The sequence below is a fragment of the Tribolium castaneum genome, chromosome 1, assembly GCF_031307605.1.
Source record: "Tribolium castaneum strain GA2 chromosome 1, icTriCast1.1, whole genome shotgun sequence".
NCBI classification, from domain to species: domain Eukaryota; kingdom Metazoa; phylum Arthropoda; class Insecta; order Coleoptera; family Tenebrionidae; genus Tribolium; species Tribolium castaneum.
In genome coordinates this window covers 31429347-31448173 of record NC_087394.1, presented here as the reverse complement: position 1 = coordinate 31448173, position 18827 = coordinate 31429347, and the positions used below count along the sequence as shown (strand labels likewise).

The following is an 18827-nucleotide window of genomic DNA, read 5'->3' as shown; positions in this document are numbered from 1 at the left end:
AATTTACAAACAAATATCACAACAACAACTAATGGAAAACTAATAGTTCTTGAAACTGATAGGAGTTGGCAATAAATAGCGTTATTTTAACAGTTTTTAAATGATTCCGAAAGGTCACTTACCACATTAATTTCTCACTTGAGGAGAAAACTGCCACTGATAATACCAGTTCTGTTAGTCATAAGCAAACGTCATTTATACTCAGCTGATATCTTTTTAAAAGAGAAAATCGGTCGGGTTATTGTGACTGACGTTAATATCCAACTGAAATTGGTTTTGTAAACTGCCAGTCAACTATTACATAACGCCGATTTTTGAAGCCAAATGCCAATATTTACAAGACAAATCCAATTAATATTCACAACACAGTTAAATGAGTTTTGCTATTAGGGAAGTAATTAAAATCATTTTAAACTAAGATTGTAACAATTGAAAAATAATCAACAGTAATTTCAACATTTCTCAATATTTTCAAAACGAAACAGTGGAGCTTCCGATAGTAACGTACTATATTTCAAGCACCGAAAATCTTTCCATAAGCTCCATGTATTTTTTGACCAGTTGTAGCGACCCGCAATTTTCCGTTAATAACGAAGTTTTCACGGAATTTTGAGGAATACGTTAGGGATGAAAATAACAAAGCAGCAATAGATACTTATTTATTTCGTCTTATTTCAGCTAAAAAAACCTTTTTTAATTTACCGCTTATAGGCATTTTCTGAGTTCGTTAAAACCGGACTCTCACAACGAAATAATGACGAATATTACGAAAAAGTTTGGATTGTTAATTAAAATTAATTGCATCTTTGATTCTTGACTGTTCATAGAAGCACTCCAATGAGCTGATAACCGATAACATGTGAACTAATTGACGTGTCAGTCTGAATGATATTGCCGATAAATCTCTTCTTCATCATTTGATTCAATCTGGTCTCGTTGCACAGACTGAAAAACTTTCACTGCGTTGTAACAATCTCCTTGTCAAAATTGTTCTTGATCTATTATTGACGAGTGCGGAGGCAACGTCCTGTCGCACACAACACACAATGCGAAGAAGAAGGAGAGCCGTGTCGGATTTCCTCGGATTTGTTTTTGCAGATCTCTCTCGAGACTAAGCAGTACCGATGATAATAGGGTAGAGAAAGTAAGCAACCACTTTGAAAATTCATGGGGTTTGTAAAAAGCGGGCCTTTTACAGCCTTGTGAATTACTGACATCTAAACGTGGCACGAATGCGAAAGCTTTTAACAAAACCAGTCGTCGAAGGGTCGGTTATTTCTCGACAAAAAGTGTGATTTTGCCATGTCGAAGACAAAATATTTAGGCTCCGGACGGGGAGAAATCGTAAACGGTCAGCGTAAGTCCGCTGAGGCATGGAACTCGAAATGTAAATGTTACAACATGGTTAAGTTTAAAATATGAGGATCGTGCCGCATGTGCGAATTTTAATTCTTTACGGCTTGGAGTTTGTTTATGTTGTGTTGCCGTCTGTATTGTGTTGCACCAGCTCGGTCGTGTTTTCTCTCGTGTCCAGGTTACACTTGCTATTCTCAGACGGGTTCACGGATCGCAATGAGCGCTTCCAGAGGGAAGGAAGTCTTCATCTGCGCGTGAAACCCAATCCCACATGACGAAATTTAGTAATGTTTCAGTAAATTGTCTGTGAAAGAATCCGTTAATGATTTCATTAAGCCAGGGCTTTCGGTGCGCGGAGAGACTCTTTTACAGGTACTAAAAAACATGTGCCCGACTCTGGAATGTCCTTATGTAATTAATAATAACTTACTGTCATTTTTCAAGCCGGCAGACGGCTCCTTAAATCTAGCGTGATAATCTTACAAACGCATGCATGCTTTCTGTTGAGATGACAGGGCCATCTGTTAACGTACCGAGAGACTTCTTTTTCTCGATTACCTTTTAGTCATACGGCTACTGTTGATTATAAAACGACCATGAATGCCTTCTTTCATGTGCCAGTGTTTATTCTCCGAGTTACGGCCTCTTCCTGGATTACCAATTGCTCCCACTCGTGTTGACGCACCCGGCCGGATGAACAACGCCCGATTTAGAGCAAATTTTTCCAACAAAAATACTGATTTGCCTTCTATTATTTCAAAAACTGGCCCAAATTTTATGCTTCTGGCGGAAAAAATCTCGCAACGGCATTAAAATTCCGCGGCTGTGTGCATCAAAAACCCGTATAATGTAAAGTGAGCTTCATTAGTACTAATAATGCGGTAATGATGGATGATAGTCTGCCATTACCGACCTAGTGCCAGCGAATAAATTTTCTTGATCACCGATGACAATTATCACTTCGTCGCAATTGCGTCTCGGCATTAGCATAAACCCTATCCATTATCCGTCCATTATACGTCCCTGATGAGTTATTAATTAGTTTTGATGGACTGGCCATAACCGCGCGACTATAAAACCGCAATAATGTTGTGGCATCAGTCAAAGGACAGCGTTGAAAGTGCCATTAAATCGGTTGTTAGAACGAGCGTCCATTTACATTCGGGACCTTACGTTGAATTATCGCGAATTGTTTAAAGTCATCGTCGTAAAATACGTCCATCCTTGAAACGCGATACAGCAATTTGAAAAATTCACACGTACGATCGGCTCGGGACGAACAAAGGTGTCAAAGTTGCACAAAATTGCTACATGTTGATAGCCGGATTCCAAATCCGCAAATTTACGACCAATAAAATCAGCGAGTCGTACGTTTTAATAATTAATTAAAGCTAGACCATCGGCAATCAAGCTTTGCCATTAAAAATTTGAATTAGAGATCTTAATCCCTCGAGGAAAGAATGCCAAAAACTCGGCACTTCGTTAAACCAGAATTATGTGCACCAGATGATTCGATCGAACGCCGCCGTAAATATCTTTTTATAGTGGAGATTCCGATCCAATTTTTCAAGCTTCGGTGACATAACCACCGATTTGCGCTCAAAACGCGACTCCCAACGATTATAATTACGAGTTTTAAATGACGTGCCCGATGGCTCGTCAACAATAACTCTAATTAACCGGCAAACCTTAGGCGGTAAATGTACACCACCACAGAGATTTGTTGCGATTGTTATCAGTGGTGCTGCAAGGCCGAGGTCAAAGCTATTGTTTCACTCAGATTCCCTTCCGAATTATTCAAAGTGGCAACGCGTTGCCAATTTAGGGAAGAACAAGACGCTGGAAAAGCCTTGCACTTCCTCGAACGTGAGCGAAACGCAGGAAGCCACAAACGTACTGCACATTTATCAAATTTGTTTATAAAACAAGTTGTTCTCTTCAGCCGTCTGTAGGGAACATATGCTTGTTGACGTTAAGACCGACATATTTACGTGTCAATTAATAAAAACAACCAACCCCATTAACCAAAAGAACAGGGGGCATTTTTAGTTATCAGCGCCATCAACCAACTAAATTTATGTATCTGAGCCATCAGACGCATGTATGAATGTGTTAAAATAAAACACTGGCTGGATCTTGATAACAAATTTCGCTATAACTCTCGAATCCTGAACCAAGTTTAAGTGATTTCGAGACAGTTTAATTGTGGTACGTTCCAGGCATTTCAGACATTTACTGTTTTTGTAAATTACACGCCCATATTTTAATTTCTCTACGATGAAAAGCGACAGTTGGAATTATCTTGCAAAGTGGTTTATTAACAGTTGGAAGACACATTAATTATTTTTATTTATGATAAAGCAAAATTTAAAAATAACAACAACCAAAAGCAATGTTGCAACCAATCACGGTGTTTTTATGTTGCTTTTATGATCTATTATTGGGCAAACATCACAAAAAAATTATCGTAAATGTTGAGTCAAATTAATGGATTTGTTGAAAACAAGATTTATGTTCTAAAGTTTAATTTTATATTTGGAGAGAGTTTATGTTTTATTCATTGTATCACCATTATTTATGATTAAGTTTGAATACTACACCATACCTAAAAAATTAATAAACCAAGCAGTTATTTTTCCCTGAAATGCTAGAACTATAGTTGTATAAAAATCACATTGCCTCCAGTTATTGTAAAAAAATTTGAGCCTTAGTGGGCCCGAATTTGTTTAAATGTTGTCGCATCTCGGGTGATCGTTTAATTGTCAATTTGTCTTCACGTCCGTAATAAATGTCTGCAGCCGAGGCGCCAATATAAATTCATGTGGGTTGCGAATAAAAAGTCTAATTGATTTTAAATCTGACAGGAGCCCATCCTTGCGAGTGGGAGTTGGGCATAAATTTAAATGGTGTGTAATATGTTGCCTGTGTTTGAGGAAAACTAACGGAAGTGCTTCTATGTAAGTAGTAGGAGGCAATTTTTAAGTGACCATTAAACGCACCAAACACAAAACATCTCAATTGCCGTTCGACTAAACTTCCTCGAAAAATGGGCTCTAAACTAACACTTCTTGACGTATTTTATTGGCATCGTATGGTTCCCGTCACGATTTAGAACAACTAACATACTTTATGACAATCAGCCACTCAGCGGGAAGGCAGGCAGGCACAAAGCACTACGTATTTCAGCATTTCCCAGACGCTAAATTTACTCACCGCAGCCCGAAGACTTTGTTTAAAACCAAGGAAGGATCAACAAACTCACCTGAAACAAATAATATAAATTAAAATTTGATTACGCTTCGGTGTGATTAGAGCGACTGTTATTGGGAATGAATTGAAATCGGTTGAGGAGACCGGACTCAAACTCCGGTTGGTTTTTTGCGGTTTCGACACAAGAGTTAGTGAGATTGTCCTTTCAGAGGGACTGACGATAAAGAACAATTCCAATTGTCGGCATTCCCAGGAACTGACACATCAATTAAGCAAGATCCTGTCAGAAAAAATCAAAACATCAACTATAAACATTAAACAGTTCTTGTCGGACTTTTTGCATCGGCAGTCATTTTGGTCACAGACGCTGCCATAAAATTTTATGAGCGGCGTTGTGCTGTGCTGCAGAAGACAATAAACTGAGCTCCGGGGACCCGATACAACTCTGATTGCTGCTCATCTCAGAGGCTGTTCCCTTCGTTATTTCCTCCGTATGCCTTCTCTAACGAACCAATTTGACTATTTTATTACAACGATCAATATTAATTATCGGCGCCACCACATACACGATTTTATGCTAATGGCTGTTTACTAAATTTTATTTTTCCACTGACCTTACACCGCGCAATTACAACTCGCGGAACTACTTACAAAGTTTTCAGAGATTGTTATCACCAGTGGCGCCATTCTCCAAATTATTTCGAACCTCATTAAAGAAAATGTCCCAAAAATGAATATCTTGCTAGACTCTTTAGGCCACAAATAAATAATAAATCAGTAAACTCTTCAAAACCAACTAAGTTTAGCGCTTTCACTAAATTAATTTTTCTCTTGACTGGTGAGGGCATTGTGTTTTTTTCTTGGTAATTGCGACCAAGGTATAGTTCTCAAATTTCTCTCAACTTTTCATTAATGTCAAGTGACACGATAATAAATTCTTGTTTTTTGGAGATGTTCTTACAAAATTTCCCCTGCTTAAGTTTCAAATTATGTGAGAATGAGCTGCGATGCCTCGTCTTGTTTGCAATTCGCAAAGTCGATTTATTTTGTTGGATAATTAAAGTTGTATGTAAAGTAGGTTCAGTGTGTGTGCTTAGGTGCAAATCTCGGCCTGTTGATGACACTGAAATATTTTAATTGGTTGGTTATATTGAATGAAATTAGATTCAAGATTTACGAGGAATATAATAATGTTGATATTTATTATAATTGATGATGTTCGCCGGTTGAATAATTTTCAAAAGGCAAAGCGTCTGCCGGTGTTGGAATTCTTTAATGGAGAGAACATTTTATAACTTCCCCAAGAAATGTGGGTCTTATTAAATAGTGTCATAGACTTACTGCGGCCATATTTCAACATACACTTAACGATTTCATGCAATAAATTTCATATAAATGACTGAGATGCTGGCTTCTTCTAAGGATTAAGTTATTTATACCTTTGACCATAATATTCCCAAGATTTACAAGCAAAGGAGTGAATTGAGACAGCAAAACCAGACGCTAAATCACTCAATTTTTGACGTGGATAAACATCAGCTGGTAGTGTTTCAGTGAATTAATGATTATATATTTGTATCATTCCAGAGGTTAAGAATGGGGCGATAACCTTTTGTTGGAGTTCGTGGTGTTAACACCATTATCACTTAATAAAACTCATAAATACTCTATTTATCTCCGTATTTTCTGGGACGGGGGAATTAAAAGCCACAAGTGCTACTGAGTTGTAGAATAAATAAATGCAGTGTGTACAATATGTCCTGATATGTAAACTTTACTCGGCTGCTTAATTCAATATTTATATTTGCGGTGTGTTTAAATTTACTTTTGACAGATACGCATGCACACTACTCGAGATTAGGTACTTAGCACTATTTGTCTTGGTGGAGGTGCTAAATGTTTGCTTTCGTTAATACCTTGGTGCCAATTTGGCGCATTTGTGGGAACGGACCAAGGGACTGGCGACGTTTTCGGCATTTTTTATTAGAGGGAGGAAGGGTTTACGATTTCACAAGGCATAAAGTCGCCGCTTCTATTTATATCTAGGCATAAAGTCATGAATTCCTTTCTACCGGCGTATGGGAATTTCGAATCGCTTGTCGCGATATTTCTGCGTCCTTTGATAAATAATTCAAAACCGACAAGTCTTCGGCATTTTTAATTTAACGAAACTTGTCCGTAACACATGTAGAGAGACACTGCATTCATAATTTATCCGTCGAGGTTGATACTCGAAAATAATTTTACACTTTGCAGGAACTTGCAGGTAGGTAATATAATATTCAACTAACTTACTTTAACAGATGATTTACACTGGCCGTATATTAAATTTCAGGAGTGGTTTTACCAGTTAGTGAGGATGTTGTTTGTATTTATATTCATTAATTAATCCATCGATAAAGGAACTATAAAAATATTCGTCATAAATTTGCACTCTACGGGCTAACGAAACTAATTATACGTACGTTTTGTGATGTATGTGAGCCAAACCAAGAAATTGATAAATAAGATGGATGGCTGCGCGAATTTTAATGAAATCTCATTAAAAACTTAATCTAAAATGAACACATGTCGGTTCTAAATGATTGATGCGACTTGTAGTGTAACAAACAAATTGCACCCTTCTGACGCAAGGCCTGCCTTAAAATCTCCAACTCTAATGAATCGACACGATTCTCATTATCTTGCTTTCGACGCAAACAGGGCGGGTGTGACTAGCAAACACCAATTTATTGAGCTTTTTTATTAATAGGTGCCCAATATGCTCATTATTGACCTCAATCAGTAAATTTTACGTTGTGCTGATTTAATTTGTTTCCACTACGTTAACAAACGTGGAACACTTATGTTGATCTGAGATAAAAAAAAGTCAAAGGTAGTTTAGTATATGTAGTCACGCTCACGTAATATATTTTTTTTTAATTTCTCTTACAATGCAAATATTAAAGAAAAGTGTAGTTTCTGAAAAAACACATAAATCTGATCAAATAATTGGCATAGAAGAAGTGACGGGCAGGTGTGGAGAGTGGCAGCTTGGCAGGGCTTCGGTAATTTTGTGCCAGTTCCTGATTTTATGTTTGTATATTTTTCCGGAAGTAGTTAGTCTGGAAAGCGAGCTTGTTTCTGAATCTCAGGTGGTCACCGGCGGCCTCCGGAGACCGTAGAATGATCTAATTTATATGTCTTCATAAAACTGGCTTAATACGATTAAAAAGTGCACTTAATGATAACATTTAAATGCGGACGGGGACGGCGGCAATTATTTACCAAGAGCGGTGGCAAAAAGCGCGATACGCAGACGGCAACGTTAATTGCTCTGGCTTGAGCCAATTATCCGAGAGCAACTACAGCTCGCATCTTCGGTATACATCCTAAATCTCGCTGAAAATGTCACAGACTGTTGTTCCTTGCGGTCGACAAAAAGGAAATGGCATTGTCGTCTCATTGAGAGGATGATGCCGCTCCGCTTTAATCCCTTTAGGTGGAGTGGCTCTGGCTCGTTAAGGAAAATGTGCAATTACAACGACTCATAAGTGGGGCCATAACTCTAGCGCTGGTGGAAAAAATGAAGCGGATCAGGGAATAGATAGGAGGATTAGAGCGACATCCCAAATACGCTCAATTTATTAACGAATAAAACTTGGTCTAGGACCAAGCATAAAAATTCTTTCAGATGGTGCACGTCAGTGGCCGTTGCTTTAATGTGAAAAGATACAAAATTTCGACAACACCTGATCGGTCATAAAACAGAGTAAACATTTAGAGTTAATATTGAGATGTAAATTGGTCACCGGACGCTCTTAGTGTTAATGCGTGTGTTTGTAGAACTTGATTCCATAATAGAGCCGCATTCCTGACTCGGAGGAAACCAGCAGTGACGACACTGAACACTGAAATTATGTGAGGTTACCGAAGTATACTCAACAACTCCAATTTTCATAAGCAAATATAATTAAGATATACGTCCTCCGTTTTAGACACCAACTTGCTAAAACCGCTCCGAAGTTACGACCCGAGCAGACACTCGACCAAGAACTTGACTCTAAATTGTCAACCAAACAGTAAACAAGAAATACATTATTCAAAACGGTGACAATAACTACAGAAAACTTGGACATTTACAGCCAAGGTATCACTTCACAGAACTGAACGGTCTCAATAACTCAATAATCACTTATGTAATAATTATTTATCAGAGACTGCAATTGAGCAAAAGCATCTTAAATCTCAATCAATTTTTTGAGTTATTACAATCCATTGATAAATTATAATTTTTATCCAGTCAGTCAAAAATATTAAGTCGATTAAAATGTAAATAAAAATGATGATATCCCCACAACATATTATAAAATTTATTGAAATGAAGAAACGGTTGTAGAATGGCTGGGTTTTCCTATTCTAACAACTTAACCAAAGCGTAGGTGAAATAATGGCCTGTAATAAAAAATATCCAGGATCTTCCAAAGTTGGTAAATAAATAGCTATATGATTGCAACAAAAAACTACTGAAAAAATCAAGTTCCTCTAACTAGGTAATTTATTTACAAGCTAATTTCTTAGCTTAAAGTATTTCAATTATTTAACCAGGGTTAAACAGGGATTAACTTGACCGAAAAATTACTTCGGGTTAACCAAATTTTTTCGGGTTAACTACACGTCCTTATTTTTTCCGTGAGACCATGTTCTTTGAGGGATTTATAATAAAAAATTAATCAAAAAAACAAAAAAGACAAAGATCGAAATATACACACTTGGTTAAAATTCTGGTTACTATTTAACCGCGGATCGCCAACCGAATAAAGCCATTTTTGACCTAATTCTGTAATTTTTTGAGTACACTCTGCAGAAAAACAAACGAATGTATCTCCGGCAGGACTCGGCGATTTTTCGGCTTATTTTTGACGAACATAATTACGTTAAATAATTTCTTGAAAAAAAATGAGCCCATTAATAAAACGCTGAAGCGTGAAAACAATTTTACTATCAACCTAATCATTTCAATTTAGTAAAATCTTTCAAAAAAAATGCGTTTTTAATTCAAATATGTCTCGAAATATGCAAAAATTACTCTATTTGTGTTTATTTTTAAGAAATAAAATTCTATTCTGAATGAAGCTTTTTGGATGATCATTTGGCTTCCCATTTAATATCAACAGAAGCTCTAACAGCCTTGACAAGCATTCGTACTTCTTGACCACCCCGTTTTTCAGTAATAATACGAACAAATTCATTACTTGAAACAAGCTGATTCGGAGTGTCGAGGTTGCATTGTATGTTGTTACAAGATATTTTTATCTCTAAAAGCAATTTGCTTTCTACCAGCATGCAAGCAAATGATTTATTATTGGCGTTTGAGTATTGTTACAAATACGAATAGTTTAAAAATCAGTCAAAACAATTTGTAAACATAATTCAAGGTAACAAAAAAGAAGAAGAAGCAGACAAAGCTATTAATTAGTTAATTGCTGCAATCAAAGGATTCCTGTTGCAAGTGATGAGTATGTTAACACCATGCACAATTATTTTTTTATGTGCAACAACCGCAAGTACAAACGCTGTATTGTAATCTAACGAGCTTCCTTCCGATTTTTTATCGACGAGGTAGAATATCAATAAGACCACACATGGCCAGTTATAGACAACAAGGAATTATTGTTGTGTAAAGGAAGATATTAGAGTGAAAAGTCGAAGCCCATTAAAATGCCACGACCGTTGAGCCATCAGAAAATTTACATTTTTATTTAAATTTTTACGACGGAAATTTGCACATCTTAAGGAGTAATAAAGTTGTAAAAATATTTCGCGATTAAGAGGACACCCAACTTTGAAGCCGTCCGCGCGATTTTAATGTCCGCCGACACCGTCCATTACTATTCTCTCAAGAACAATCTGATCAATTCTATGACTTCTTCTTATACAAAATCAAAGTAGTGCAAACGTATAATAAAACTATAACAGTGCGTACGGGGAATGTTTTTTCAATTGGCTCAGAGCCTACCTAATAAGTAGAAGCCATCAGGCAAATACGGCCAACGACAAACGAGCAGAAAACGAGAACACGAAAAAATCTAGCGAAACGGCTTTTTTAGCCGTCCGTTTAATACATATAAATCGTCATTATGTGCAATGGCAGCATAAAGACATACCAACGAGAATGTAGTTCTCAAAAATAATCGCCGAGCACACATCCATACGTCAATCCGAGATAATATACGACCTGCCTTTTGCAAAACGTGTACGCGGTCTGTACGGTTGTTCCCGTTTTTACCCAAGTGAACAAGTCTGTGATATGTCGGCATGAGCGCCGAGACGATATAAACACACCGTTGCTATTCCGGACCAAAAACTCGGACCACATAACAACCACTGTCATCGCACACAAGATACTCGCCGAAATTTCATCGGAATGCTTTTAACCTTCTCCACCAAGTTTTATGCCAATTGAACCATTGATACACGCACCACTATTTGGCTAATTAAACGGTGTCTTATCGCAAATGGTCAGCCCGATGGCCGCTTTCAGCCGAAGACGGTCGTAAAAAATTTATGTCTTGCCCGAACCTCTTCGCGATATGGTGATAATCCAGTGGTTCTTCTAGGTGTCTGCACTATTAACTTCCATAAAACAACGAACGCGTACACAGGCAATCTCGAAAATTAAAAATGCCTCCAATCATTAACGTTAGTTTAGTTAATAACAAGCAGCTGCTTCGGTCTCTAACGTAATAACCATCCTTAAAGGTGTAGATCTTACATATTACATTGTTTCAAGATAATTGCAAGTCGTACTAGAAGTCTAATTATTGGCTTTTTGTAACAAACGACCCTCATATTAACTAGGAGAGCTATTTTACACTTATTTTGACATCTCATCACGCCACATGCCGTTGAAAATTTCTTCATTAACTATGAATCAATGTTTTCATTAACGTTCTTACAGCGATTGGATTCTTGCGAGTTTCAAAGCGAAATTTTAAAAATTATGCTCTGGTACATATGATACCAAAATAACAACGTGTATCAATACATTTTGGCCCAAATTGTCTTCTAAATTCTTGGTAATTACTCATTAAACTATATATAACTATAAGATCTATAAACTGAAAAAACGCCTGTCAAATTTTGGTCGTGCATAAAGGACCCGCTTTTCCCTTTTTTTAAGCATTTATTTAACTTGCTTAGTTGTCTGTCTGTCTGTTTCATATTTTCCGAGCCAAATTTAAAAGGGTTCCTGTTATCCGAATGAATTGAAATTTTGCGTACTTACGTAATCTGCCTGACAATGTAATCCTATATAGTTAATAACACCCTAAAAGGTTAGCGCATTATTAAATATATTAAAACTTAATCATTTTCACTACGTTTCGTTACAAAACAAATGTCGCATTTTTTTTTTAATTAATTTATATTGGACGATAGACCACACATCAGCTTGTAAACATCAGCAAAATGATGCAGCGAAACTAAATCTCAGAGAAAAAGTCGATTAGAATAAAACTTTAATAAGACTAAAAAACAAAAAAAATATCAGTTTTTTTGCCCATTTGTGGATTATTTTAAAACGACCAAATACCCTATAACTAAAATGTGAATAAAATCATTCTTCTCCTCGAACTGTATGAATTCAACTCGAATCGTTCATTTTTAAGAGAAATTAGCCAATTAGACAATCTTTCCTCCACTGATAAGTAACCCACTTGACCAAAATTCCCCCGAGATGTATTATCTTGTACTTTATGACACTGGAATGATTTTGCAACACTTAATTTTATGATGGTTCTTCTGAAAACAATGTTCGTGATATGAGATGAATGACTTCCGCCAAAGTGTTTTTAGACCCTTGAGAATACTTTTGAAAGCAGAATAGCCAGTTGTGTTGTAAATCAATCTTAGATATTCTTAGAACAGAAGAGACACAACCACCAATACTTCCACGAAGTGTTAATTCAAAAATATGTTCTGGTGAAATGAAAAATTAAATAATGCATTGCTGAAATTGGTGCAATTTCGGAAAGCAATCACTGGTTCAATACCGAATTCGCGGAACCGATTGGTATTATAGTTCGCACAAGATCAGCTCGAATAATAGCTACTGGAAGGTTGGTATAATTTCCAATAACAAAACGAGCATATCGACGGAGCTTTTGAACAGGTCTCGTATTCCTATTGTTGTCGTGACAAGAAGTTTATAATGTGTAATCCGATTACATTTAAAACTTGATCCGATCTAGAAATTTAATTTACAAGTAGCGATCGAAAATTAATCTGCAATTTCATCGGCCTTCAATCGTCGCGAATTGTGCGCAATTCCCATCCTCATTATTCATCTTAGACAAGACAAAAAGACGTTCGGACCAATTCCGGACAAAAGGTTATTGACTAAGCAATTTATTTCGCTCAAATCGTCTCTTACGCAAGCCTTTTTGACACCACGGCTTCGTCCACAGGTGTATGCTGCGTGTCTGGCGATGTTGTTTGCCAGTCATACCGACCAACATACAGAGTGTCCATTTATCAGTCGGATTGTCCTGTCAATACCCACTGATCGGAGTTTCGCCCTCCTGCCGTCTCCAACGGCCGTGATTGGGCTGGTTTTTGTCACGATGTCCGTTGCTTTGTATTGTCAGCCGCATTCTTTCGGACATGTCTATATATCAATCGCACTTTCGTTAGAAAATAAAGAAACGCCTGTTCGGAATGATCCTCAACTTGCTCGCCAACAAACACAATTGATTTTTTCTCCACCACCGAGCGCTTAATGGCGGCTCCGCGGTGCGTGCACCAAATCTGGACTCGCTGCATAAACATTCCCACGTCGTAATTTCACTATTTTGGTTGCTAACAAGACGACATAATGATAGTTTAAATTGTAAATAATGATCCAGCCCGGCTCAGTCACCCTAATTGCTTCGGCACAACTTTAATGCGATCCAGGATACACACGGTACAGTAATTTCACTAATAATACACCTCGAGTCAATTAATAAATTGATAACACTATTTATTCCTTGTAAACACCTGCATGTAAAGCTTCACACCCATCACTTGCATGACAAAAATTTTAAAACCGTGTTGGATACGGTGTTGCCAAAATAATTTTGAAATCACTGGTAACTTTATTATACAGCGTGTCTCACCTAAGACTTTCGAGCTTAATATCTCAGTTATTTGTCAACGGATTGTTATGGAATTTAGAATGCACATATTTTAAGAGGTGGTTTTTCAATTACCTCAAATTAAAAAATGTAATAACACACGTTTCTTTTATTTAAAATTAAGCCCAATTACCATTGGAACACTTGACTACACAAAAAATTAACCACGGCTAATCCAAAGAAAAAATTTTTGTTTTGTTTTGTTGTTAAAAACTCGATCCAAAGATTGAAAATATTTGAGCAGTCACCTTTTGAAACAATTGATGAAGCATTGCTAAGCAGCATTTTGTGCACCACTGAAAAACTGTCCAGTGTGCCCGCTGTTAGAAAAGTAATTATTGGAAAACGACTAAATTTAGGTATAGGGTAAGCTGATAAAAACTCAGTTAAAATAACTCTATGTTCACACGGTGCTACTGCTATGTTGGAGTTTGAATGCAATGCGGGCAGGCTGATCATAGCACTATTAAACAAAGCGAATAAGTTGTAAAAATGTTTGAATAGTTTATTCCATATATCAAGTCGCGATTTTCTTATTGCGCCGGCATTATAATTGAAACATAAGCCAAAGTCATTGTCTGCGAGACTGCGGAAGACCAACAATGCATCCAGTCATAATCGATTTACCAGTGAATACAAGCACACAGTATTAAGGCTGGTAGGTGTTTTAAGGCAAGATAGTCAAGAGTAATTATGCGTGGCACTTGTTTGCACACAAAAGTGTAGGATGGTGACAATCAGCAAGTCTGGTGTGGGAATGTCAAAAATTCGTTTGATTCTTGTCTGCGAGGACAGTAATTGGAAAGTGCCGAATCACTGAATATTGTTCGGCTTTTAGCTAGCCATCCTTTTGATCATTCGGCTGAAAATCTTTTTATATCTCAATACAATGAGACGCTGTCACATCGACACGACTTTTGTTTTTCGATCATCGCATTCCTTACAAAATTTCCCGCGACCTTCGAGCAAACGTTGCACAACAATTGAAAAAAGCACAAATCGGGCGACGACTACCGGAGGTAAAGTCCGTCGGACATGAATAAAGCCTGACCATCATCCCAAATTTAAGACCTGTCCGATTGTGAGCACAAAAGAGATCATGAGTTTGTTGAAATCCTAAGGATTTCAGGCAATGCGTCAATGTTACGTGCTGTCGATTCGGAGAAAAGAGATTGTTAGGGACGGATTGAATGGCTTTCGGTGGGTCTATACCTTAACGATGTCGTTAAAATGTTTGTTATTTCGGATGTTCCGGTCTAAAATCCCTAAATAAATCCTACAAATTGCAGAAAATCCACATTAGAAGATGTTTATTTACGTCTTGCTTTAAAGTCTTTAATGGATGAGGGAGCAACTCGTAAAACTTTGTTGCGTCAACGTAAACACTACCGGCTTGTTTCATCACACTCAAAAAATTTAAATAATAACTGGAACACTGTCAAATTTTTCTCCACTCTCAATGCAAGTTCAAACTTCCAAGTCAATAATCATAAATTATCCTTTCCTGGATGATTACCGACAATGACAAATTTACGTGTCTATAGACAAAGAAATAGGATCCAACCGTAAACCAAAAGAGCCAACATCGAACGTGATTCGACACTTTTTGTATCAGCTCAACAAATTGTCTGATGGACAGACGCATCATTGTAACGAAAAATTCACAACCAAAATAGGCACCACCAACTCGAACCATGATTTTATAAAAAGGAAAGGACACCAAGAAGTAATTTTTAATAGCATAATAGAAAGATATGTTTTTTACTGCGTTCTTAAATAACTCGAGTTACTTCAAGAGGTTTTTCATCCGCTTCCCTACACCTAAATTAATCCGTTTTCGAGATATTTACGAGTTATTTTTGAAAATTTTCAGATTTGCATCTTTGACTTCAAAAATCGATAACACTGACGTTTTTTGAGTTTTATAAATCGTATTTGGATAATCAAAGAAGAAAAGTACGTTCCTTCAGTATGTTCAAAATATGGAAGAAAAGTTTACCATTTAGTTAAATAAAAATTGTGGGATTTCATTTGAAAATTTTAAGTTATAGGTGTTTAAAACGTTCTGCAAATTTAATCTTAAAAATTTACTGCTAACTTTTTTTAAAAAGAAAACACCCAAGAAAACATTTATTATACCTTCTCTTTCAAAGCCAAAAAAGTTTTCCAATTTTTAAAACCGGCAGAGTTATAAAGTTTTAAAGTCAAAGAAGCAAATCCAAAAATTTTCAAAAAACCCTAAATATTTCGAAAACAAGTAAATTTAGGTATAGGGAAAGCTGATAGATAAGTACAGCTTCCGATTGAAAATAAAAAAGTTGATAACGACTTCCGGTATAACCGGAAGTGCTGCCATGTTCAAAATATTTTCATTGATCAGGACCTAACGGATTAAGGTTGTGTGTAAATTTTTAGATGAGTATCATTATTAGAACTTCTAATGTGGGGTTTAGACGGAATAGCCTGTTTTTTTTAAAAATATCTATGCTTAAGTATGATCTCTACTTACTACTTTCTAGGTGTGAACCTGCCTTTATGTTAACAAATATATTTTTTTTACAAATAAGAGAATGAAACTGGCTACTCAAAAAATTCACCTTTTGCGAATTTGAATATGAATATAATTTTAATCAAAATCTTCTATTCTTTCAAATCTTCCTTTCTTCAATAATTAAGCACCATTTGGAAGTTGCTACTTAGAGAAAAGTAGCACTGCTGCTAACAAGTAGTTACCTTTTAGCTTGTCTCACTGTTTAAAACGCTTGGAACATCATGAGGGTAATAAAAGTGGACCGAGTCAAAAATATCTTTTTTATTACAGTTGTAGTAACAGTGATACCTAGAGAATCCTCTTCTCTCTAGAATTGCTTTTTAAATCAATTCGCTCTTTATGTTTCTTTGTTTTTATTCAAATTTATGTTGACCAGTTTTTGAGATAAAAACGTAGTCAAATGCCGTTAAAAACCAATAGCGTCATCTCCGACAATGACCAGAACAGTTATACATTATTTTCGGACGACCACTTCCCGTTGTCGAGTTGGTTTCACGTTCCCAGCCATTAATAATGAGTTTATCTTTACGTTTCGGTGATAAAAATTTAACTCAAATTGTTAAGTGAAGATGACCTCTATACGTAACAAACTTTTTTAAATGTTATGGAATGCAAAAATTAAAAGCAACAAGTTTGCTTCTTCTTCAGTACGATTTAGAAAAGAGTTCAGTGTATATGACTTGATATAGATATAGGTTTTTGCTCAATTGCCGTTCCGCAAGTGTTGAGCAGCACTGTCAGCGTGCTGGACTCACCCTGGCGGCGTGGGATGGTGGAAGGGCGCTCCTGGCGGCTGCATCCTGGGGTCCCAGACGTATCGTCCTTCGTGCGTGCGTTGGTCAACGGGAAGAGGCGCGTGGAAAGCCGCAAAAGCCGACGGGAACTGTAACGGTAGACCAGCAGACATAGCGGCTTGAAAATCCGCCTCCTTTTCGGGCATATCGCACTAGTCACATCACTAAATTGTGTCACAACTGATTGTCACAAAAACGCGCTACCGGTCATCAGCGCTGTCATCTAGCAATTTCTTAGCTAATTGGATATGTCTCAATTAAAGGCTGCGGCACACGAGTTCGCGGTTTTCCGCGCCGGAGCATCGCGATTTGAATTTATTTTTATGGGGCGGTAATTGGGCTTGAATCGGTGCGGGTATTATCCAGTCTAGACACTTAATCCAGGCACTTAGGGCAATTCGGAGCGGCTAATAATAGGAGAGGCATCGTCGCGGAGGCACTTGCTGGTGATGCGTAAGGCACATGCTTTATTTGCTAATAGGTATAGTACAACACAACCAGCCTATAGACTACGGACAACTAACTAGAGTAGAGGCAGGCGAGTAGTTGACAGGCAGGCCTTACAACTCAACTAACGAGTGTGGAAGAAGGGAGCCCGGGGAGGGGCCAACCCAGACCGACTGCGAGGGAATGGACTCACATTCTGTACTCTCTTATTTACTCAGTGGCGTAGCAGCGAATTAGGAGCCTCCATTTATATCAATAAACCTTCCATTTTCTAGGCTTCTCACTCGCTACGATTTCATAGTTATATCGCTTTTCATTTCTGAGATAATGAAAGTTTTTGCTGTACGAGAAATGAAATAAGGAAAACATAGTAGTAGTGTGTAGTTAATAAAAGTAAAAATGTGCTACTTTACGTTTTGTAACAGTCTGTAAATAAACATGTAACATATTTTAGCTGAAAAGAAAAACAAACATCAAATACACAATTGTGCTAAGTGGATTCTGAATGAAATGTAATATCATGTAGGTAGTTTTTATATACTCATGTGTTTTAACAATTCGTTAAGTTAACAAAGTGTAGGCACAAATACGGCAAACTATACCTGTAATCAAATTTGTATAGTGTAAATAGTGTAAATAGTGCAAAAATTGTATGAAAAGAATTGGACACGTGGACATTTTTTGCCTAAAACCGGAGCATACACGCTTATGCTTTTTATAAATACAGAGTGTATCAGAAATACATGTATTAATTTTAACAAGTAACAGAACTCATCAAATAAAACATCCTTTCCATTTGTAATTGTTCAAAAAAAATTCGCAAATTTACTTAAAATTTGAAAAAAATAACATACTGAAACGTCTACCTATAAAACCTACCCCTTTTGTTCCCATTGTCTCCAGTAAATTACTACAAAAGCGTAAAAAATGCGAACTTTTCATTTATGGCTTCAAAAAGAGGATTATGTATCTCATTTAAAAAAATGTTGATAATGTCAAACCTTGGACCCTCATCTCTTAGATATGAAATCAAAGAATCATAGGTATGATGAACGGAAACAAGAACAAATTCGATTGTCCAAGGATTTTTTTCACAAATGTGTAGATTTCTATGGTCATTGAATCGAGTTTTATAATTCTTTTTGTTTATGAAACAGTGGAGCTCATCATTTGCTCTAAATTTGTTAGTAGAATCCAATTATAACATTCTTCTTTCCAACGTAAATCAAATGTTTGTGACCAATTTCACCTCATAAAACGTCTTTGTGACGTTGCCATCAAAGCGATAAAAAAGAACCGAGGTATACCTACATG

General features: G+C 36.8%; 1 protein-coding gene across 1 annotated transcript in view; it reads right to left on the bottom strand.

Annotated features, from left to right (window-relative positions):
* Window positions 1-17660, bottom strand: part of ci (cubitus interruptus) — a 60541-nt gene extending 42881 nt beyond the window's left edge. Inside the window, exon 1 of the mRNA XM_064357211.1 lies at window positions 17028-17660. Coding sequence (XP_064213281.1) covers window positions 17028-17212 — 185 coding nt within the window. The 5' untranslated portion in view covers window positions 17213-17660. The remainder of the gene's footprint in view (window positions 1-17027) is intronic.
* Between the last annotated feature and the right edge of the window lie 1167 nt (window positions 17661-18827).